This window comes from Sapajus apella, unplaced genomic scaffold, assembly GCF_009761245.1.
Source record: "Sapajus apella isolate SASKATOON/1434 unplaced genomic scaffold, GSC_monkey_1.0 scaffold2, whole genome shotgun sequence".
NCBI lineage: Eukaryota > Metazoa > Chordata > Mammalia > Primates > Cebidae > Sapajus > Sapajus apella.
The window spans coordinates 25,100,578-25,123,296 of NW_022436942.1; the positions used below are offsets into that span (position 1 = coordinate 25,100,578).

The 22,719-nt window shown below is 46.1% G+C and overlaps 2 protein-coding genes and 1 long non-coding RNA gene across 5 annotated transcripts in view; all 3 read left to right on the forward strand.

Moving 5' to 3' along the window:
- BIN2 (bridging integrator 2) overlaps positions 1 to 6,543 on the forward strand; it is a 43,939-nt gene extending 37,396 nt beyond the window's left edge. For all 3 annotated transcript variants that reach the window (XM_032284745.1, XM_032284765.1, XM_032284755.1), the window contains 2 exons: positions 1,130 to 1,201; positions 6,253 to 6,543. In XM_032284745.1, coding sequence (XP_032140636.1) covers positions 1,130 to 1,201; positions 6,253 to 6,282 — 102 coding nt within the window. In that variant the 3' untranslated portion in view covers positions 6,283 to 6,543. The remainder of the gene's footprint in view (positions 1 to 1,129; positions 1,202 to 6,252) is intronic.
- A 6,544-nt stretch (positions 6,544 to 13,087) lies between these two features.
- On the forward strand, positions 13,088 to 14,384 carry LOC116555834. The gene is made up of 3 exons (XR_004270695.1): positions 13,088 to 13,717; positions 13,827 to 13,981; positions 14,129 to 14,384. It is a non-coding gene; the product is annotated as an uncharacterized LOC116555834 (long non-coding RNA).
- Positions 14,385 to 14,535: 151 nt separating this feature from the next.
- The window catches only part of SMAGP (small cell adhesion glycoprotein), a 24,726-nt gene continuing 16,542 nt past the window's right edge, over positions 14,536 to 22,719 (forward strand). Inside the window, exons 1-2 of the mRNA XM_032284795.1 lie at positions 14,536 to 14,719; positions 15,453 to 15,524. Of these exons, the coding sequence (XP_032140686.1) occupies positions 15,491 to 15,524 (34 nt within the window). The 5' untranslated portion in view covers positions 14,536 to 14,719; positions 15,453 to 15,490. The remainder of the gene's footprint in view (positions 14,720 to 15,452; positions 15,525 to 22,719) is intronic.

Consider the following 22,719-nt stretch of genomic DNA (forward strand, 5'->3'; position numbering starts at 1 on the left):
AAAAAAAAAAAAAAAAAAAAAAAAAAAAAGATTGGTTCTGCTTTTAAAGTATGGATTTTATAGTTTGTGAATTAAATTTTTTGTTTAGTCTCACTCTGTCGCCCAGGCTGGAATGCAGTGGTGTGATCTCAGTTCACTGCAACCTCCACATCCTGGGTTCAAGTGATTCTCCTACCTCAGCCTCCCAAGTAGCTGAGACTGCAGGCATGTCCACCATGCCTGACTAATTTTTTGTATTTTTAGTAGAGACAGGATTTCACCATGTTAGTCAGGATGGTCTCGATCTTCTGACCTCGTGATTCACCCACCTTGGCCTCCCAAGGTGCTGGGATCAGGCGTAAGCCACCACGCCCAGCCTAAATTTCATTTTTTTTAAAAACTTGTTTTAAACCTCACAGGGTCTTTCCCTAGCATATAAGTTTCTAAGCAGGGCTTTCTTTTTTTTAAAAAAATTATGTTTTTTAGAGATGATCTCACTATGTTGCCCGGACTAGAGTGCAGTGGGTATTCACAAGTGCACTACAACCTTGATACCCCTGGCTTCAAGTGATTCTCCTGCCTCACCCTCTTGAGGAGGTGGGACTACAGGCATGCACCCTACACATGGCCTAGACTGGCCTTCCTACACCTTGGGTTCCCATCTCAGAACCTAAAATTTTTCTCAAAGAAATCATTTTACCACTTGCTTCTCCTAACTGCTTATCATGGATTAGGATCACTTGAGTGTGAGAGTTGCAGTACATTCTTGAAGAGGGTTCATCTAAAAGTGGCAGGTAGTAGTTATAAGTCCTCACACTCCCATACAGATATACATCTACGCATCTACGCCACGTCACAAAGATCACATGGTGTTTGATCACGGAAACAACTCTGGAATCCAAATAACTGGTTTCCTGTTGCAGCAAGTCTTTTTACCCTTTGAATCTTAGTTTCTTCATCTGTAAAAAAAGGATGGATGAAAGCCTTTCCCAATGCCCTCAGGCTATGGTGAAACAACACTGTATGTTTGCCCTTTGTAATAGTACAAATAATGAGACCCTTGTAAAGTATAAGGCACAGAAGACACTTCTACACTGAAAGTCTGGAAAGGTTGAGCCACCTCTTACTGGCAGAATTCTTCTCTTTGTAGGGCCAAGACCAGCTTGAAGTCTCCATGGTACCAGACGAGAGCAACCTCACAGCACCTGAACCTCAAGAAGAGGTAGGACCACATATACAGAGAACAGATTGGGCATTAGATTGACAGGAGTTTGGCAATAGGCTGGAATCCTCACCACAGGATACAAGATGAATCCAGCAGTGAACCATACCCTCAGGGTAGTCAAGCAGGTGGGAACCAGAGGAAGCAAGAATGAACTGGGACTTCAAGGTGTCTCTGTGCTCATTTCCCTATGTCTGACTTAGCCCTATCTCCTAGGCATGTATTTAATTAAACCTCAAATTATTATAGGAGTTAAAGGAATTAAGATATTTAAAAATATATATATGTGTGTGTGTATATATATATATATATGTGTGTGTGTGTGTGTGTGTATATATATATATATACATATATATATATATATGTATATAGGGCCGGGTACAGTGGCTCACGCCTGTAATCCCAGCACTTTGGGAGGCTGAGGCAGGCAGATGATGAGGTCAGTTTGAGAGCAGCCTGGCCAATATGGTGCAACTCTGTCTCTACTAAAAATACAAAAATTAGCCAGGCTTGGTGGTACTCACCTGTAGTCCCAGCTACTCAGGAGGCTGAGGCAGAAGAATTGCTTGAATCCAGGAGACAGAGGCTGCAACAAGGCGAGATTGCACCAGTACACTCCAGCCTGGGCAACAGAGCCAGACTCCGTCGCAAAAAAGAAAAAACAAATTTAGAGACAGTATCTCACCTTGTCACCTAAGCTGGAGTGCAGTGGCATGATCATAGCTCACTGTATCCTCAAACTCCTGAGCTCAAGTTGATCCTCCTGAGACTCCATCTCAAAAAGAAAAAAAAAAGTAATATGTATATTAGACAGTAATGTGTTGCTTAACAACAGGGATATGCTCTGAGAAATGCATTATTAGGCGATTTTGTTATTGTTTGCATCTGTATGGTATAGCCTATTGCTCCTAGGCTGCAAACCTATACAGCATGTTACTGTACTGAATGCTATAGGCGGTTGTGACACCATGGTAAATATGGTAAATATTTGTGTATCCAAACATGGAAAAGTACAGTAAAAATATTGTATAGAAGATAAAAAGTGATACACTTGTATAAGGCACTATCATGAATGGAGCTTGCAACACTGGAAACTGCTCTGGGTGAGTGAGTGAGTAAATGGTGAGTGAACGTGAAGGCCGAGGGCATTACTGTACACCACTGTAGACTCTATAAACACTATACACTTAGGCTACACTATTAAAATATATTTTTCTTTCTTTCTTTCTTTCTTTTTTTTTGAGATGGAGTTTCCTTCTATTTTTGTTTTTGTTTTTGTTTTCCTGTGACGGAGTCTTGCTTTTGCTCTGTCGCCAGGCTGGAATGCAGTGGCACAATCCCGGCTCACTGTAACCTCTACCTCCTGGGTTCAAGCGATTCTCCTGCCTCAGCCTCCCAAGTAGCTGGGACTATAGGCATGTGCCACCACACCCAGCTGATTTTTGTATTTTTCGCAGAGACAGGGTTTCACCATATTGGCCAGGATGGTCTTGATCTCTTGACCTTGTGATCCACCCGCCTTGGCCTCCCAAAGTGCTGGGATTACAGGTGTGAGCCACTGTGCCCGGCTGATGGAGTTTCATTCTTCTTACCCAGGCTGGAGTGCAGTGGTGCCGTCTCAGCTCATAGCAACCTCTGCCTCCCAGGTTCAAGTGATTCTCCTGCCTCAGCCTCCCAAAAAGCTGGGATTACAGGCATGCACCACCACACCTAGCTAATTTTGTATTTTTAGTAGAGACTGGGATTACAGGCATGCGCCACCACACCTGGCTAATTTTGTATTTTTAGTAGAGACAGGGTTTCTCCATGTTGGTCAGGTTGGTCTCGAACTCCTGACCTCAGGTGATCTGCCTGCCTTGGCCTCCCAAAGTGCTGGGATTACAAGTGTGAGCCACTGTTCCTGGCCAAAACATATTTTCTTTATATCCTTATTCTGTAAGCTTTTTTCTACATTTTTTCTATTTTTTCTGTTTTTTTTTTTGAAACTTTGTCAAAAACTAAGACACAGAACTGGGTGTGGTGGCATGTACTGTAGTAGTTCCAGCTATGCAGGAGGCTGAGGCAGGAGGATCACTTGAGCCCACAAGTCCAAATATAACCTGGGCAACATAGCTAGACACCATCTATAAACAAATAAATAAAAACACACAAACATACCTTGGCCTAGGGTCAGGATCACCCATATCACTGTCTTCTACCTTTACATCTTATCCCACTAGAAGATCTTGAGAGCATTACCACAAATGAAGCTGTCATCTTCTGTAATAACAATGCCTCCTCCTGAAGGACCTACTTGAAGCTGTTTTACAGTCAATGTTTTTTTGTTTTTTTGTTTTTTTTTTGAGACAGAGTTTCGCTCTTGTTACCCAGGCTGGAGTGCAATGGCGCGATCTTGGCTCACCGCAACCTCCGCCTCCTGGGTTCAGGCAATTCTCCTGCCTCAGCCTCCTGAGTAGCTGGGATTACAGGCACGTGCCACCATGCCCAGCTAATTTTTTGTATTTTTAGTAGAGACGGGGTTTCACCGTGTTGACCAGGATGGTCTCGATCTCTTGACTTCGTGATCCACCCGCCTCAGCCTCCCAAAGTACTGGGATTACAGGCGTGAGCCACCGCGCCCGGCCAACAGTCAATGTTTTTTTTAATGAGCAGAATGTTTTTTTGAGACAGAGTCTTGCTCTGTCGCCCAGGGTGGGATGCAGTAGCATGATCTTGGTTCACTGCAAACTCCGCCTCCTGGGTTCAAGCGGTTCTCCTGCCTCAGCCTCCTGAGTAGCTGGAATTACAGGTGTGTGCCACCCACCTGGCTAATTTTTGTATTTTTAGTAGAGATGGGGTTTCATCATGTTGGTAAGGCTGATCGTGAACTCCTGACCTCGTGATCTGCCTATCTCAGCCTCCCAAAGTGCTGGGATTACAGGCATGAACCACCATGCCCAGCCAATAAGCAGAATTTTTTTAATAAGTAGGAATACACACTAAAATAATAATAAAATGTATTGTAGGCCGGGCATGGTGGCTCATGCCAGTAATCCCAGCACTTTGAGAGCCTGAGGCAGGCTTATCACTTGAGGCCCAGAGTTCAAGACCAGCCTGGCCAACATGGTGAAACCCCATCTCTACTAAAAATACAAAAATTAGCTGGGTGTGGTGGCGTACACCTGTAGTCCCAGCTACTTGGAAGGCTGAGGCACAAGAACATGAGAATGCCTTGAACCTGGGATATGGAGGCTGCAGTGAGCCGGAACTGCACTCTAGCCTGGGTGATGGAGTGAGTGAGACTCTGTCTCAAAAACAATATATATAGAGCCGGGCGCGGTGGCTCACGCCTGTAATCCCAGCACTTTGGGAGGCCAAGGCAGGTGGATCACGAGGTCAAGAGATCGAGACCATCCTGGTCAACATGGTGAAACCCCGTCTCTACTAAAAATACAAAAAATTAGCTGGGCATGGTGGTGCGCGCCTGTAATCCCAGCTACTCAGCAGGCTGAGGCAGGAGAATTGCTTGAACCCAGGAGGCGGAGGTTGCGGTGAGCCGAGATCGCGCCATTGCACTCCAGCCTGGGTAACAAGAGCGAAACTCCGTCTCAAAAAAATAAAAAAAATAAAAAACAATATATATAGAAAAATATTTTTTGAAGTATAGTATATTAGATGCATCAAGTAATATAGTTGTTATTGTTATCAATATTATATACCGTACATAATGCATTTGCTATACTTTTTACAACTAGCAGCGCTGTAGGTTTGTTTATACCAGCATCATCACAAATATGTGAATAATGTATTGGGCTGTGATGTTATGAAGGCTGCAGTGTTGATAATAGCTGCTACGTCACTAGGCAGTAGAAATTTTTCAGCTCCATTATAATGTTATGGGACTGCCTTTGTATATAGAGTCCATTGTTGACCAAACATCCTTATGCAGCACATGAGCTGTATGTATTTATATTTATTAACATACACACACAACATATAGCAGAAAATTATATCAGACAGGACAGTCATAGAAAATGGAGCCATTGAATTAGGCAAGTACAAAAAATGCATTCTATAAAATAAGCTTACTAAGGATGACTGTGAAATTGGTTCCAGACTTTCTAAAATCCAAGAAGAGAAAATCCTGTCAGTTAACCCAATTCATGATGCTCATTCCTTCTTTTTTTTTTTTTTTTTTTTTAATAGTAACGATCTAACTCACCAGAAATGATGCTTATTCCTTAAGAGAACAACAACTCCTACTAAGATGAAAAAGAGGCTGGGTGCAGTGGCTCATACCTGTAGTCCCAACACTTTGGGAGGCCGAGGGGAAAGGATCACTAAGCCCAGGAGTTCAAGACCATTCTAGGCAACAATATATATTTATTGAAATGGAGTCTCAATCTGTTGCCCAGGCTGGAGTGCAGTAGCATGATTGTAGCTCACTGCAACCTCCACCTCCCAGGTTCAGGCAATTCTCCTACCTCAGCCTCCTGAGCACCTGGGATTACAGGCACATACCACCACGCCTGGGTAATTTTTGTATTTTTAGTAGAGACAGGGTTTCACCATGTTGGCCAGGCTGGTCTCGATCTCTTGACCTCAAATGATCCACCCACCTCAGCCTCCCAAAGTATTGGGATTACAGGCGTGAGCCACCACACCCAACTTCAAAAAATTTTTTAATAAATTAGCCAGGCATGGTTGTGTGTTCCTGTAGTCCTAGCTACTCGGAGGCTGAAGTGAGATCACCTGAGCCCAGGAGTTCAAGGCTACAGTTTGCTATGATTGTGCCACTATACCCTAGCCTGGGAGACAGAGCAAGACTATGTATCAAAAAGAAAAAAAAGAAAATTCTCCTGTGAATCATCATAAAGAGATGATGTAATGAACAATATCTGCAACAAGGCTTTGCAATAATCCCAACAACCAGTTTCACATTGCCTCCCTCAAGAGAGGCCAGTGGCATTACATGAAGTATAATTCAGCAGAAGCAAATTGAGTTTAACCCCTCCATAAGTCGTTAGTGGGAAGACAGGTCAACACCTAACACAATCATGTTTACTTTCCAGGTTTCTACAAGTGAAAGTGCACAGCTCTGAAGAGAAACTGCCAAGACTCCCCCCACCCACACCTCCCCAGAGAAGCTCTTCAACCAGAGGGTATAGGTCAGAGGGATATAAGAACCAGCATTCATCCCTGGGTTCTCACTAGGAATGCTGGTGCTCTCTAAAGACCTGGCATTAATGGAGGTGGGGGAGCAGCCTTATGGGAGGAATGGAGAGAGGCAGGCTGGGGAGAAGAGAGTATTAGACTCAGGGAATATTTAATTCAGGTTTTAGCATTATTAGAATAAGACTTTAAGCCGGGCGCGGTGGCTCACGCCTGTAATCCTAGCTCTTTAGGAGGCTGAGGTGGGTGGATCACCTGAGGTCAGGAGTTCAAGACCAGCCTGACCAACATGGTGAAACCCCATCTTAAAAAAAATAAAGACTTTTTACATTAAAGTGAAGCTATAATCACAATAAAAAGCAAAAGTATCTATAGACACAGACACTTGTCTATACAGAGACATCACCATACATACTGAGAGGATACTCAACAAACCTCTTTGACTTATGACTCATTTTGCAAGACTTAAAGCCAGAAGAACACATTTTCAGATTGTTAAATAAAGTCTGATTCTGACTCTCTGTGGATTATTTGACAGCATTGTTCCAACTCAGCACACTGTTTTCTACCTAGGTACGGTTATTGATTCTGCCCCAGGTTCAGAAAGCTTTAGTCACATCCCTGACCCCAGCTCATTCTAACTCCTGACTGTAATTCTTTTATGATTCCAAGGGCCACAGACTCTTCTTCATAATCCTGCATGTCTTTCCCACTTTGGTTGATAAGCAGATACACTTGGAAAGGGGTAATAACATTTTAGAGCTATATCTAGTGTTTACAATATAGTACTTGGTACAAGTAAGGGTCGGAGCACAAGAGAGGAAGATATGAAACCGCAAGTGAAGGGAAAGGATACAAAGTATAATAATCATCACCATATCCTGGAAATTGCAAGATATTTGGAGTCAGAAGTCCTGGATTCCTTTGGGAGGCCAAGGTGGGAAGAATGCTTGAGCCCAGAAGTTCGAGACCAGGCTGGGCAAGATGGTGAGATCTCCACCTCTTATTTTTATTTTTTTTTTTTTTGAGACGAAGTTTCGCTCTTGTTACCCAGGCTGGAGTGGAATGGCGCGATCTCGGCTCACCACAACCTCCGCCTGCTGGGTTCAGGCAATTCTCCTGCCTCAGCCTCCTGAGTAGCTGGGATTACAGGCACATGCCACCATGCCCAGCTGATTTTTTGTATTTTTAGTAGAGACGGGGTTTCACCATGTTGACCAGGATGGTCTCGATCTCTTGACCTCGTGATCCACCTGCCTCGGCCTCCCAAAGTGCTGGGATTACAGGCGTGAGCCACCGCACCCGGCTTCCACCTCTTATTTTTTTAAAAAATGTTTAAAGGGTTGGGTGTGGTGGCTTACACCTTTAATCTCAGCACTTTGGGAGGCTGAGGCAGGAAGATAACTTGAGCACAGGAGTTTGACACCAGCCTGGGCAACATAAGAGAGACCCCCCATCTCTACAAAAAATTTAAAAACTAGGCCAGGCATGGCAGACCACACCTGTACTCCCAGCCACTTAGGAAGGTGAGAAGGGAAGGTCACTCGAGCCTGGGAGGTTGAATCTGCAAGGAGCCACAATTATACCACTGTGCACCAACCTGACAGAGGGAGACCCTGTCTAAAAAAAAAAAAAATTTAAAAGGAAGTCTTGGATTCAAGTCCTATTGTTACTTTCTGTGGAAATAGTTGTGAAAACATTTTTTAAAAATAGCTCTGAAGTCCTGCCACCTTGATAAGCATACATAAATGCCAAAACCCTTCCACCTTTTTTCTTGTTTTTGGAGGAGATTATCTCACCATTCGTTCAGCCATTCAGCAAGCATTTGCTGAGCATCAGCTGTCTACCAAGCACTGAGTACTAGTACTAGGCATGAGGGAAACAATGATGTGGGGGTAAAAATAAGATCTTTAACAAGACAGAATATTGAGCAGGGAGCAGAATGGGCAAGATTTAGTGGTGGGGTAGAAGGAGACACATGATGAAAACTGAGGTTTTAAGGAATTTTTTTTTCCTTTTTTTTTTTTTTGTTTGAGATGGAGTTTCACTCTCGTTGCCCAGGCTGGAGTGCAATAGTACAATCTTGGCTCACTGCAACCTCCGCTTCCCAGGTTCAAGTGGTTATTCTGCCTAAGCCTCCCGAGTAGCTGGGATTACAGGTGCACACCACCACGCCTGACTAATTTTTGTATTTTTAGTAGAGACGGTTTCACCATGTTGCCCAGGCTGGTCTCAAACTCCTGACTTCAAGTGATCCACCTGCCACGGCCTCCCAAAGTGCTGGGATTACAGGCATGAGCCACCACACTCAGCCAGGAATTACTCTAAATTAGGCTTGAGAGACTAGAACTTGGTGATGTCGTCATTCCCTGTAACAGTGACTACAGAAGGAAGTACACTCATGTGGATTCTCTGGTTGCAAGTATCAAAGTGACAAAATTAAGCAATAAAGGATATGTTAGGGTTGGGCATGGTAGTACACACCTGTAATCCCAGCTCTGGGAAGCAGGGGCCGGAGGATCGCTTGAGTTCAGGAGTTCAAGTCCAGCCTGGGTAACATAGTGAGATCCTATTTCTACAAAAAATTAGTCAGGCCTGGTGGCATGTACCTGTGGTCCCAGCTAGTTGGGAGGCTGAGGTGGGAGGATCGCTTGAGCCTGGAAGGCAGGGGTTGCAGTGAGCCGTGATTGCACCACTGCACTCCAGCCTAGGCAATAGAGCGAGACTCTGTCTGGAAAAAAAAGGATATGTTGGGGCCAGTTGCAGTGGCTCATGCCTGTAATCCCAGCACTTTGGGAGGCTGAGGTGGGCAGATCGCTTCAGAGCTCCTGGCAGAGCTCAGGAGTTTGAGACCAGCCTGGGCAACACAATGAAACCCCATCTCTACCAAAAAACACAAAAAGTAGCTGGGTATGGCCTTGTGTGCCTGTAGTCACAGCTGCTCTGGAGGCTGAGGCAGTGAGAATCGCTTGAACCCCAGAGGCAGAGAGGTTGCAGTGAGCCGAGATTGCACCACTGCACTCCAGCCTGGGCAACAGAGTGAGACCCTGTCTCAAAAAAAAAAAAAAAAAAAGAATATGTTGGAAGGATATCAGGCAGCTCATAGAGGCAAAAGAATCAGGGTGCAGGAAGGACAAGAATCAGCACCAGGATATCTGCAGCAGGAATGTCAGGAATGTGTGGACAGCCCCTCCAGCAGCTGCCACATTCTGCCACTGTGTCGTCTCTAGATCCACATTCCCTAGAGAAAGAATCTAACTGGCCCAATTTGCATGATGTGTCCATCCTATGGCCAGGGAAATGGCGACCTGTGACTGGCACTATTACCAGACTTCTTAGTGCCTATGAGGGGAAGAAGACCAGTGATAGGAGGGGATCATAATGAGGAGGGTGAATTATTTTTTTCTTTTTGAGACAGAGTCTTGCTCTGTTGCCCAGGCTGGAGTGCAGCGGCACTATCTCAGCTCACTGCAACCTCTGCCTCCCAGGTTCAAGCAATTCTCCTGCCTCATCTTCCCGAGTAGCTGGATTACAGGCACCTGCCACCATACCTGGCTAATTTTTGTATTTTTTGTAGAGATGGGGTTTCACCATGATGGCCAGATTGATGTTACTCTTTAAAAAGCATTATCTTTGCTTTGGGAGGCCAAGGCTTGAGGATTCCTTAGCCCGAGTTCAAGGTCAGCCTGGGTGACAAAGCAAGACCCCATCTCCACAAAAAATAAAAAATTATCTGGGCATGGTAGCACATGCCTGTAGCCCCAGCCACTCCAGAAGCTGAGGCAGGAGGATATCTTGAGCCCAAATCAAGGCTGCAGTGGTCTTTCATCACACCATTGCACTACAGCCTGGGCAACAGAGTGAGACCCAGTCTCAAAAAAAAAAAAAAAAGATCATCTTCAAAGGATCTCTACTGTGTACAGCAGTAATGGAAGAGAAGCTTGCATTTCCTGAAAGGAGAGTTGTTTTTCAAATGATAAAAGCCCTACTGCCTGTCCCTTTTCATAGCTCTCCTAAAAGGTGTTCCACTCCTTTGGCATTCAGAATCACTGCTGGGAGTGTTACAGGGAAAGTGCTGGCAACAGAGGCCCCTAGCTGCACAAGGCCCTCAACCCTTTTCTCTCCAGGGCTTTCCCTCCTCTCCTCAGGAGACTGGTCCTCTTTGGCATGTGCCAGAGACTTCTGGGGACTTACAGTCTGGTGGGGCAGACAAGCAGTAACTGCTGCAATAGAGGCACACCTGAAGTGAAAAATTTTGCTCAATTTTGAGATTGGCACTTTGTTTGCATATGGCCCTACTGAAGACTCCAAGTAGGCAGAGGAAAGGGCCAGTATGCTTACCTAGGGTGGATAGGGCCATTTGGGGAACAGCTTGTTTACCCTGACTGACAAAATGGTAGTGTTGTCCAGGGGAAAACTGCCATCCTGGCAGCAGCACAAGATGGGGCTGAAGGCCAATAAAACTGGGTGGAGATGAATGTCTCCTGTCCCCTCCCCTGAGGCCCCTTGAAGTCTGTTGACAAAAGGATAGCTGTTGCAGTTTCTGAGGTTTAGCATTTAATCCTTGGAGAACACTGGTAGTTCACCACCACAAGGCTTCGTTAATCATCTATCTGTATGCCTCTCTATATAGAATTAATTGCAAGAGCATCCTCCAGTCCCTGCCGTCCAGCAGTTTGAAGGACATACTGACAGATTAGGTAAGACATGCAGAGAACTTGAGACATGACATCCAGATAGAGAGCACACACCAAAGAGCATAATACGCACACTGCTTACAATAGTCTTTATTTTATACCAGACTCATGCTGAGCATGTGCATATTGGATCCTGTTTTTCTGTATGTTTACACTTCCTAAATGAGGTATGTTGGCCAGGCTCAGTGGCTCACGCCTGCAATCCCAGCACTTTGGGAGGCTGAGGTGGGCAGATCACTTGAGGTCAGGAGTTTGAACCTGGCCAACAAGATAAACCTTGTCTCTACTGAAAATACAAAAACTAGCCAGGCGTGGTGGTGCACAGCTGTAATCACAGCTACTCTGGAGGCTAAGGCAGGAGAATTGCTTGAACCCAGGAGGTGGAGGTTGCAGTGAGCCGAAATCACACCACTGCATTCCAGCCTGGACGACAGAGGGAGACTCCATCTCAAAACATAAAATAAAACGAAGTATGTGACTACATTTAAAAAAATCATGTATCAGGCTGAGCATGGTGGCTCACACCTGTAATCCCAGCACTTTGGGAGGCGGAGGCAGGTGGATTGCCTGAGGTCAGGAGTTCGACACCAGCTTGGCCAACATGGCAAAACCCCATCTCTACTAAAAATACAAAAAATTATCCACCTGTAATTCCAACTACTTAGGAGGCTGAGGCAGGAGAATCACTTGAACCCGGGAGGCGGAGGTTGTAGTGAGCCAAGATCACACTATTGCACTCCAGTCTGGGTGACAGAGCAAGACCCTGTCAAAAAAAACAAAAAACAAAACAAAACAAAAATGTATTATGTATCAGCAAACTTTTTAAGATTACATTTTTTAAAATGTTTAATTTTTGTGGGTACATAGTAGATATATACATTTATGAGGTACATGAGATGTTTTGATACAAGCATGCAACGCATAATAAAATCATATCATGGAGAATGGGGATCCGTCCCCTCAAGCATTTATCCTTTGTGTTACAAACAATCCAATTATACTATTTTAGTTATTTAGGATTTTTTGGGTTTTTTTGAGACAGAGTCTCACTCTGTTGCCCAGGCTGGAGTGCAGTGGTACAATCTCAGCTCACCGCAACCTCTACTTCTTGGGTTCAAGCGCTTCTCCTGCCTCAGCCTCCTGAATAGTCAGGACTACAGGCGTGCGCCACCATGCCTGCCTAATTTTTGTATTTTTAGAAGAGACAGGGTTTCACCATGTTGGCCAGGCTGGTCTTGAACTCTGACCTCAGGTGATCCGCCTGCCTTGGCCTCCCAAAGTGCTGAGATTACAGGCATGAGCCACCCCACCCTGCCGGTTACATTTTAAAGAGAAGTAAAAAGGTGCTTATCGAGGGAACATTATTAACAACTGTCAAAATTGTGAAAGTGACAGCAAATCAGTAGAGTCAGTTGAGCCAGATAGCTTCTGAGTCTGTAGTTCTAAACAATCTTCAACACATAATAGAAAATGTGAAAGAGACAAACCCAGGTACAAGAATGATCTCAATCTCTCCTGGAATTCCTGATCAGAGTGGTCAGCTAGAGTATGTCAATGCCAGCAATTGTCCTCCTTTGGATTTAGCCCTCTAGGATTTGAATTTCCTTTTCTCTTGAATATTCTCTTATCTGAGGACAAGCCAGGCTGACCTTTCTTTTATTAAGTTACATATGTGTAGCCAGCATGTCACTTTCTTTGCCATTCTTGGTTGGATTGGCATTTTCCCATGCATATATTTACATATATTTCTCACAATATATTTACATAAAATGAGTTTCATCACTTTTTTGTTGTTTTCCTTCTCTGTTTTTGTTTTTTGTTTGTGTTTGGTTTTTTTGAGATGGAGTTTTGCTCTTGTTGCCCAAGCTGGAGTGCAATGGCACGATCTCGGCCCACTGCAACCTCTGCCTCTCAGGTTCAAGCGATTCTCATGCTTTAGCCTACCGAGTAGCTGGGATTACACGTGTGTGCCACCATGCCCAGCTAATTTTTGTATTTTTAGTAGAGAAGGGGTTTCACCATGTTGGTCAGGCTGATTTTGAACTACTGACCTCAGGTGGTCCACCTGCCTCAGCCTCCCAAAGCGCTGGGATTACAGGCATGTGTCACAGCGCCCAGCCCTCTGGTTTCTTTTATCAACGAACTTTTTAGGAATAAAAGCAACTACTCTTGCTTTATTTATGGCTTTGTTTTCTCCCTTTATGCCTCTTTCGTCTGAGACCTTCTCTTTCAGTCTGTTCCCTGGATTAACATGCACAATCTGATGATGCCTTTCTATAGAAAGTATTTCTGTATAAATACTGGTTCACAAACCTACAGAATGCACAGGAGTGCGAAGTAAGCACAGAAGTTTGTATCACTGGGAGGGAAGGAATAATCACAGCGTTCCAGCCCTAAACGGGAGGCCAAGGTAACAATATATAGCCTTTACTGAGCACTTACTATGTGCCAGGCAAGGTTCTAATGCTTTACAGTATATATTTACTAACTCATTTCGTCCCAACAGTCACTCTATCAGGTAAGAGAAATGAAACCGAAGCAACTTGTTCAAGACCACACAGCAGAGCTGATTCCAGTGCCTGTGTTCTGTACTATCACATCCTCTTAGTCACTGAATTCTTCTGATTAATTTGGGAACATTTCCTGCCGCAAACGAGTGAGTCAAGAGGTAGCTAAAGCATGGTACTCATTATTCAAATTGAGGTGCTCACCATGCTCTAGAACCATGGATATGAGATGGCTTTATAGGCATGATCACTTTCAGCCTCGCATTTTAGGAATGAGGAAACAGATTTTCGAGATATTAAGTAATTTGCCCAAAGTCACCCAGCTAGCAAGCAGAGGAGCTGGGGCTGTTTGAATCCAAAGTCCATGACACTCCTGACCGCTGCTCAATGCTGCCCCACGAGAACGACCAGCTGGGAAGACCCGGGTGAGGCTTGTGGCTCTCCCCGCTTCACCTCCCCGCTTCACGGCCTGGGGTGTGCTGGCTAAGTTCGCTCATCTGCCGAGCTTCGGGACACAGACCTATGTGAGCAAGTGATAAACAAACGCAAATAAATGTAACTTTCCACATTAGCTGAAAATTCAGAGAACGTCAAGCCCAGGGAAATGGGACGGATCCCAGTTAGCCCGCGGCTCCGATCTCGTCCCACACCAGAGCCTCGGGGCGAGAGAGGAAGCGGCTCCGGACGGATGGCAAAGTGACCATCGGAGAAGGGCAGGCAGCCTTTCCTCCCGGGGGAGCGGAGGGGACCTGCGGAGGGCGGATTCTCTCGGCTTTTCCTGTCCCACCCCGTCGGCCTGCCCCCCACCCCCTCCGGCCTCTACGCCAACCCCGCGCGCCGCCGCGGCTCCCTCCGCTCGGGGTCCTCGGTCGGCCTCCGCCGGCCTCCGCGGTGCCCGCCCCCGTCGAGTTCAAAAGGACGCGCGGAGCGGCGCCGTCCCTTCCCCGGCAGCCAGTCGGACTGGAAAGGTGAGCACGAGGGGAGGGCGGGCGCGCCGCAGAGCCGGGTCGTCCACACTCGCGGCAGCCACCTCGGCCGCGGCAGGAACCGAAACCCGGAGCGGCCGAAGCTCAGCGCTCGGCTGGGGCCGAGGGTCGCGGCGGCAGGAACGCGGCCGCGGGACACACCGGCCGTCCCCGCGCAGGGCGCCCAGCCAGGTGCTGGTAACGCGGGGGGGTCGGGGCAGGGCCGGGGGCGGGGCCGCGGGGCGAGGACCGACCCAGCCAGCCGCGTCCACCCCAGTCCGCAGGGGCGTCGAGGGTCTCCCGGGCTCGAGGCCCGGGCTGGGGCCAAGTGAGGCTCGGCAGGCTGTGCGCGGACGACGCCCTGAACGGCGAAGGCAGGCCCGGAGGGGGCGGCCCAGCCCGGCAGCCCGGCGGCCCAGGCGGGCCAGAAGGCGGCCCACGGCCCTTGCCTCCCGGTCCCGGCCGGGTTACCGCGCTGCGCCCCTCCGCTCCGGAGCCTGGGCGCGGGTCCTGAGCTTCCCGGCCCTCTCCTGACACCTGGTGGACGGCGTCACCAGAACGCCGGACTGTGGAATCCCAGGGTACCTGTTACCGCGCTTTGGCGAAACTGGGTCCGCCGCTGATTTGCGAACCTTTGCCTGACTTTCTCAGGCCTTGAGAGATGTCCTAGGTAAATTTCGTGGCCCAGTGAAAGGATCGGGAGAGAGCGTACGAAGGTAACACCCACCTCCGCAAGTGCGTGCGGCCTCAGACCTGCTCCAGAGCGTGGTACCTGGAGCCTGATGGGGTACTCAGGGAAACCAGAAGAGGACAAGAGGAAAGGGGGAAGGGACCTAGGAAAACCTGGCGCCAGAGGCTTTCCTGGGGTTTCCAGGACTCAAAGCCCCAGGGGCCCACCCGCCACATTCTGTCTTTGCCCCTCTTCCTACAGATCTGCCTCTTCTCCAAGGAACTCAACCACTAGTGACAATGACCAGCCTCCTGACCACTCCTTCTCCAAGAGGTAGGTGAAGGCCTTTTCTAATCCCAGTGAAAGAGAATTGTTCAACATCCCCGTCTCCAGACCAGTCGTGGAAGCCTCAGCCCAGGTGGGAAAACTCCCACCTCTGTCTGCCTGCCCCACACGGGAAAGGCCTGGGAGGAAGCAGGAGGCAACTAGAGTGTGCTCCTTAGTTCGGTTTTAATCTGAAGCCTCATGGATGTGGGCCAGTTCTGGCACTACCCCTTAGGAGGACCCCTTAAGGCCAGAAGTTTGAGACCAGCCTGGGCAACTAGCGAGACCCATCTCTAATTTAAAAGATAGAAAGAAAGAGGCTGGGCGTGGTGGCTCACACCTGTAATCTCAGCAGTTAGGGAGGCCGAGGTAGGTGGATCACCTGAGGTTAGGAGTTTGAGACCAGCCTGGCCAACATGGTGAAATCCCATTTCTACTAAAAATACAAAAAAAAAAAAAAAAAAATTAGCCAGGTGTGATGATGCACACCCTGTAATCCCAGCTACTCAGGAGACTGAGGCACGGAAATTGCTTGAACCTGGGAGGCAGAGGTGAGCCAAGATTGTGCCACTGCACTCCAGCCTGGGCGACAGAGTGGGAGCCCATCAAAAAAATAAAATAAATGGAAGTCAGGAAGGAAGGAAGGGAAGGAGGGTAGGTAGGAAGGAAGGAAGGAAGGTTATTTTATAAGCCTAAAGGAAGGGCTTTACATTCATTCCTTTAACAATTTATAGCTGTGGCAAAGAATGTAGCAGAAACCCTTATAGTTAAATGTGGAAAAGAAATCTTCAAAGGTAGCAGTGAAATCCTTTCTTAAAAACCTGCTAAAGATAGTATTTCTAACCTCTAAGCTCCAGTTTCATCATTCACAAAATAGGGAAAATAGTACCTATCTTATGATTTATGAAGGTTAAATGAGACAACCCATGTAGAACATCTAGAAGAGTGTGTAGTGTCTGGTAAGCACTCAGTCACATGGGTGATTAGCTCTGGGTGCTTGTTAGAAACCCATCTTTTCTTGAAAGGGATTCTACTGGCTAATTCCATTCTGATACAGACCCAGCATCAAAACCCCATTGTTCCCTGAAGGTGTGCTGGGGCTGGGCTCTACTGCTCAGCACTCTGAGAATGGATGCCCATCGTTTGGTTCATTATGAGGCTGGGCCGGACAAACTATCAGTTATTTATTGACTGTTTTCAGCATGTGCTAGTTAGGGGGAGAGAGGAACAAACCCTTGGTTGGTCTATACACCTTTGTCTTCCTATACACAGTCACATTTGTCGTTAGGACAGACATTCCCTGCTTTTACTGATGTGGAAACAGGTGACTGACAGCAATGGAAGTCTAAGACCAGACTTTTAGTTGTCTGGTGAGAAGAGAAAAAAGAGAGAAATGGCCAGGTGTGGTGGCTCATGCCTGTAATCCTAGCACTTTGGGAGGTCAAGGCAGACAGATTGTTTGAGCCCAGGAGTTCGAGACAGGCCTGGGCAATATTGCAAAACCCTGTCTCTACAAAAAAATCAGCCAAGCATGGGGTATACACCTGTGGTCCCAGCTACTCAGAAGGCTGAGGTGGGAGGATCCCTTGAGCCCAGGAGATGGAGGTTGCAGTGAACTAAGATCATGCCACTGCACTCCGGCCTGGTTGACCCAGCAAGACCCTGTCTCAGAAAAAAGGGGTGGGGGAAGTAGAAGGGAGAAATGGGTCAGCATAGGCTTCATGAATGGGTGAGGGAGGGGATCTGAGCCTTGCCCTTGAAAGATGGACAAAGTTCTTACAAAGGGGCGCAGCAGGTATCTCAGAGAAGGATAGAATACGTTTTCACGTGTATCTGCTCTAGGTAAAGGTAGAATACCTCATACCATGTGAGAAGCCACCGAGACGATTTACCCTGGAGGATGTTCAGGAAGGGGGAGGGGAGAGGACCTCCAGAATAAGCCTGCTCACAAGTAAAAAGAGGTGATACCTTGGCAGCTAGCTGAGGGATTAGAACCTCGGCAAAGGGGAGCTGTTTACTTTTTTTTTCTTTTTTGTTTAATTTAATTTATTTATTTTTTGAGACAGAGTCTTGCTCTGTCACCCAAGCTGGAGTGCAATGGCTCGGTCTTGGCTCACTGCAACCTCTGCCTCCTGGGTTCAAGCAATTCTCCTACCTCAGCCTCCCTAGTAGCTGGAACTACAGGCGTGCACTACCACACCCGGCTAATTTTTATACTTTTAGTAGAGACGGGGTTTTGCCATGTTAACCAGGCTGGTCCTGAACTCCTGGCCTCAAGTGATCTGCCCACCTCAGCCTCCCGAAGTGTTGGGATTACAGGTGTGAGCCACCGCGCCCAGCCTTTTATTCTTTTTTAAAATTTATGGTAAAATAAACATAGCACAAGTGTTAACATTTTAGCCATTTTTGGGCAGACAGTTCAGTGGTGGAGTAGTCCCCGCTTCTCCACAGGGGAGTCATTCCAGAAGCCCCCGTAGGGGCCTGAATCTCAGATCGTACTGAACCCCATCTACACTATGTTTTTTCCTATAAATACATACTTATGATAAAGCTTAACTTATAAATTAGGCACAGTAAGAGATTAACAATAATAATAAAATAGAACAAGTATAACTATTGTAATAAGAGTTATGTGAAAGTGGTCCCTCGCTTAAAATATCTTATTTACTGTAGATCTTAGAAACCTCAGTATACAGTTCTTTTTCTTTATTAAGTCAAGAACTTTCACCTTTTCACTTAAAGGAAGCATTTCTTGGCAGGTCCAAACTGCATCACTATCTTGTGGTTTGGGGCCACCATCATGTGAAATAAGGGTTACTTGGGCACAAGGGGCTGTGATATCGTGACAGCCAGTTACTAAGCATTTATAGCATGGATACAAAAGGATGATTCACTGTCCAGGCAGGATGAGCAGGGCATGAGATTTCATCTCGCTACTCAGAACGACACATAATTTAAAAGGTATGAATTGTTCTTTTCTGGAATTTTCTTTTTCTATTAAATTTCTGTTTAATGTTTTTGGACTGTAGTTGGCCACGGGTAACTGAAACCTGTGAAAGCAAAACCGCAGATAAGGGGCAACTTCTGTATTAAGTAATTCACGTTCATCACCACCATCCATCTCCAGAACTTCATCTTCCCACCCTGAAACCTTACACCCATTAAACACTGATTCCCCAGCCCCCTGGCAACCACCATTCTATTTGCTGTCTGTATGAATTTGACTACTCTAGGTACTTCATGTAAGTAGAATTATACCGTAGTCCTTTTGTGTCTGGCTGACTTCACTTAGCATAATATTTTCAGGGTTCATCTGTATTGTAGCACATCACAATTTTCTTCCTTTTCAAGGCTGAATAATATTGTTGTAGGTATGTGTTACATTTCGTTTATCCATTCATCTATGATGGACAGTTGGGTTGCTTCAACCTTTTGGCTGTTGATGCTGTTGTAAACACGGGTATACAAATATCTTTTGAGACCCTGCTTTCAGTTGTTTGGATGTAGACTCAGAAGTGGAATTGCTATATCATGTGGTAATTGTGTGTTTAATTTTTTTGTGTGACTCCACCATCCAGTGTTCCACAGTGGCTGCAACATTTTATATTCCTACCAGCAATGCATAAAGGTTCCAGTTTCTCTACAACCTTGCCAACACTTGTTACTTTCTGTTTGATAGTAGTCATTATAATGTGTGTGAAGTGGTATCTCACTGTGGTTTGGATTTGCATTTCCCTAGTGATAGTGATGTGGCACGTCTTTTCATGTGCTGATCGACCACTTGCATGTCTTTGGAGAAGTGACTGTTCAAGTCCTGTCACATTTTTTAGTTGAGTTGTTTTGTTGTTGTGCAGTTGTATATTTATATCCTTTAAAAAAAATTTTTAATTGATTGTTGAGTCCGCCCTCTTTTTTTTTTTTTTAAAGAGATGGATTCGGCCAGGCGTGGTGGCTCATGCCTGTAATCTCAGCACTTTGGGAGGCCGAGGCAGGCGGATCACCTGAGGTCAGGAGTTCAAGACCAGCCTGGCCAACATGGTGAAACACTGTCTTTAAAAAAAAAAAAATTATATATATATATATATATATAAAGAGATGGGATCTTGCTCTGTTGCCCAGGCTGGAATGCAGTGGCTCAATCTTAGCTCACTAGAGACCCTAACATCTGGGCTTACAGGATCCTTCCACCTCAGACTCCTGAGCAGCTAGCTGGGACTATAGGCATGCACCATCACGCCTGGCTACTTTTCAAATTTTTTGTAGAGATAGGGTCTCGCTGTGTTGCTCAGGCCACTCTCCTGGCCTGAAGCCATGTTCCTGCCTCTGCCCCTAAGTTGTTGAGATTATAGGCATAAGCCGCCTTACCTGACTGCATTCTTGATCCAGTAAGTGACGTGAGTAAAGTGGTGTTTTAGGTGAGTCTCCTACCCACTAGGCCCAAGCAAATGTAAGTTCAGAGACAGGAACAGGCAAAAGAAGATAAATCACAGACAGGAAGAAAGCTTATCCCTTAAATGATGGGATCACTAAGGGTCAGCTCTTTCCTTCCACCCCTATCTTGGCGTCTCTCTTCTCCCACCTTCCCACCTATTCCTCCCTCACATCCCTTTTCACCAGTCTACAAAGACTTCCTAGTGGAGATATCCTCCAGGAGCCTTGAAAGTAAGGGCCACATTATAACTTTCCTGGGCCCTGAGCACTTTTATCTTTGTGGGCTCCTCCTTCATTTAAAACAAATATTAAAAATTGGATTTTACAACCCCAACAATGTAAAGAAGAATATGATAATACTAATATAATATATAATTAATATTTGTAATTAGTAATTGAGTGCTATAACAATCTTAATATTTCTTTGACCTAAAAGTTTCATTCTTTTCCTTCTGATTATAAAAGAAATGAAAATCAGCCAAGTGAGGTTGCTCACGCCTGTAATCCCAGCACTTTGGGAGGCCGAGGCAGGCAGATCATGAGGTCAGATGTTTGAGACCATCATGGCCAACATGGTGAAACCCCGTCTCTACTAAAAATACAAAAATTAGGCTGGGCGCAGTGGCTCACGCCTGTAATCCCAGCACTTTGGGAGGCCAAGGCGGGCGGATCACAAGGTCAGGAGTTCGAGACCTGTCTGGCCAACATAGTGAAACCCCATATCTACTAAAAATACAAAAAATTAGCCAGGCTCAGTGGCGGGCACCTGTGATCCCAGCCACTCGGGAGGCTGAGGCAGGAGAATCGTGTGAACCTGGGAGGTGGAGGTTGCAGTGAGCCAAGATCGCTCCATTGCACTCCAGCCCTGGCAACAGCGCAGGACTCTGTCTCGAAAAAAAAGAAAAATACATATACAACTAGTGCTCAACTTACGACCACAGTCCGGACCGCGGACCGGTCGTAACACGATTTGGTCGTAAGTTGAGTAAGCTATATGTACAGTTGAAATGGTGCACGCGGAGATGGTAGTGCTGCCGGAAGCTGGTCCGCACTGTTGTATGCCCAGCTGGGCAACGTTTGCGCTACCAGACGTGGAGCAGTCGTGGCTAGTGATTGTGGTCGTAAAGTCGAATGGTCGTAAGTTGCATAGGTGGTAAGTCGATCAATACCTGTATATATTAAAAAATTAGCCAGGCATGGTGGTGTGCACCTGTAGTCCCAGCTGGTCAGGAGGCTAAGGCAGGAGAATCGCTTGAACCCAGGAAGCACAGGCTGCAGTGAGCCAAGACCACACCATTGCACTCCAACCTAGGTGACAGTGAGACTCCATCTCAAAGGAAAAAAAAAGAAATCATTTAAAACATTTTCAAGGGCTTTTAGAAGCATTGTGCACCATGGGCACTGTGCCTGTTGTGCCCAGTGTGTAAGTCAGCAGAGTGCAACTGTGCCTTGTGGGCTCTGCCCACCCTGCCAGGTAAAACTCATCTCTTACCACCAGGTAATTGCACCAGCTACCGCCTAGTTGTCCTCACCCTGTATTAGACTCTTAGCATTTTTCTTTTTAAATAATTTTTGTGTAGAGATAAGGTCTTACTATGTTGTCCAGGCTGGCCTCAAACTCTTGGCTTCAAGTGATCCTCCCATCTCAGCCTCCCAAAGCAGCATTTTTCATTGCACTTATTCCTCACCACAATCCTGTGAAACAGGTTTTATTCTCATTTTACAGAAGGAAAAACTGAAGTTCAGGGAAGTTAAGGAATTTTCTTTTCTTTCTTTCTTTCTTTTTTTTTGAGATGGAGTTTTGCCCTTGTCACCCAGGCTGGAGTGCAATGGTGCGATCTTGGTTCACTGCAACCTCCACCTCCCGGGTTCAAGCGATTATCCTGTCTCAGCCTCCCGAGTAGCTGGGACTACAGGCATGCGCCACTATGCCCAGCTAATTATTTGTATTTTTAATAGAGACCAGGTTTCAATATTTGGCTAGACTGATCTTAAACTCTTGACCTCCCAAAGTGCTGGGATTACAGGCATGAGCCACCATGAAATTTCCAAAGATTAGAAAAATTTCCCAAGACCATGCAGCTAGTAATGGTAGAGGCAGGAATTTGCACCAAGTCTGATTTACTGCAGAGCCTGTGTTCTTTCTGTCACGGTGTACTGCTCCTAAAGTCTCACTCCACCCCACTGGCTGGTGCACATGAAAGAGAAAGCAGAAGGAAGGGGGCCGAGTTCCAGGGTGGCGTCCCACAGAAAGAACTGGGGGAGCCGCCCTTTGTTGGGCAGGTCGAGAGCAAATAAGTAGGCTGGCAGACTCAGGTGGCAAAAGATCTGATGCCGCAGTGATAAGAGATTTAGCTCAGCCTGGGAACAAGGGCCACAAAAAAGCCAACCAGTATCTGGGTTAACAAAAAAAATGAGTAAGTGAACAGAATAGATCTTGAAGGTCATTTGCTGTTGGTTAGGATTTGGGTGGGGCCTTCAATCTTACGGTCCCTCTGTTTTGACATTCCACTTACAATTGTGCTACGGTCTTTTCAAGCCTGAGCAGGGAAGGTTTGGAAAGACCGTAGCACCATTTAATAATTATTCCTTTGTTTGGACAAAGAAGTGGGGTAGAAACAGGAGAGAAGGGAAGAAAAGGTATACGGCATTTACCCCTTTGATGCCAGGAGCTTTCCTGAACTCAGTTTATTTTGTTATTGGTTGTTCTTTTTCTCTTTCTTTCTTTCTTTCTCTCTCTCTCTCTCTCACTCTTTTTTCTTTCTTTCTTTCT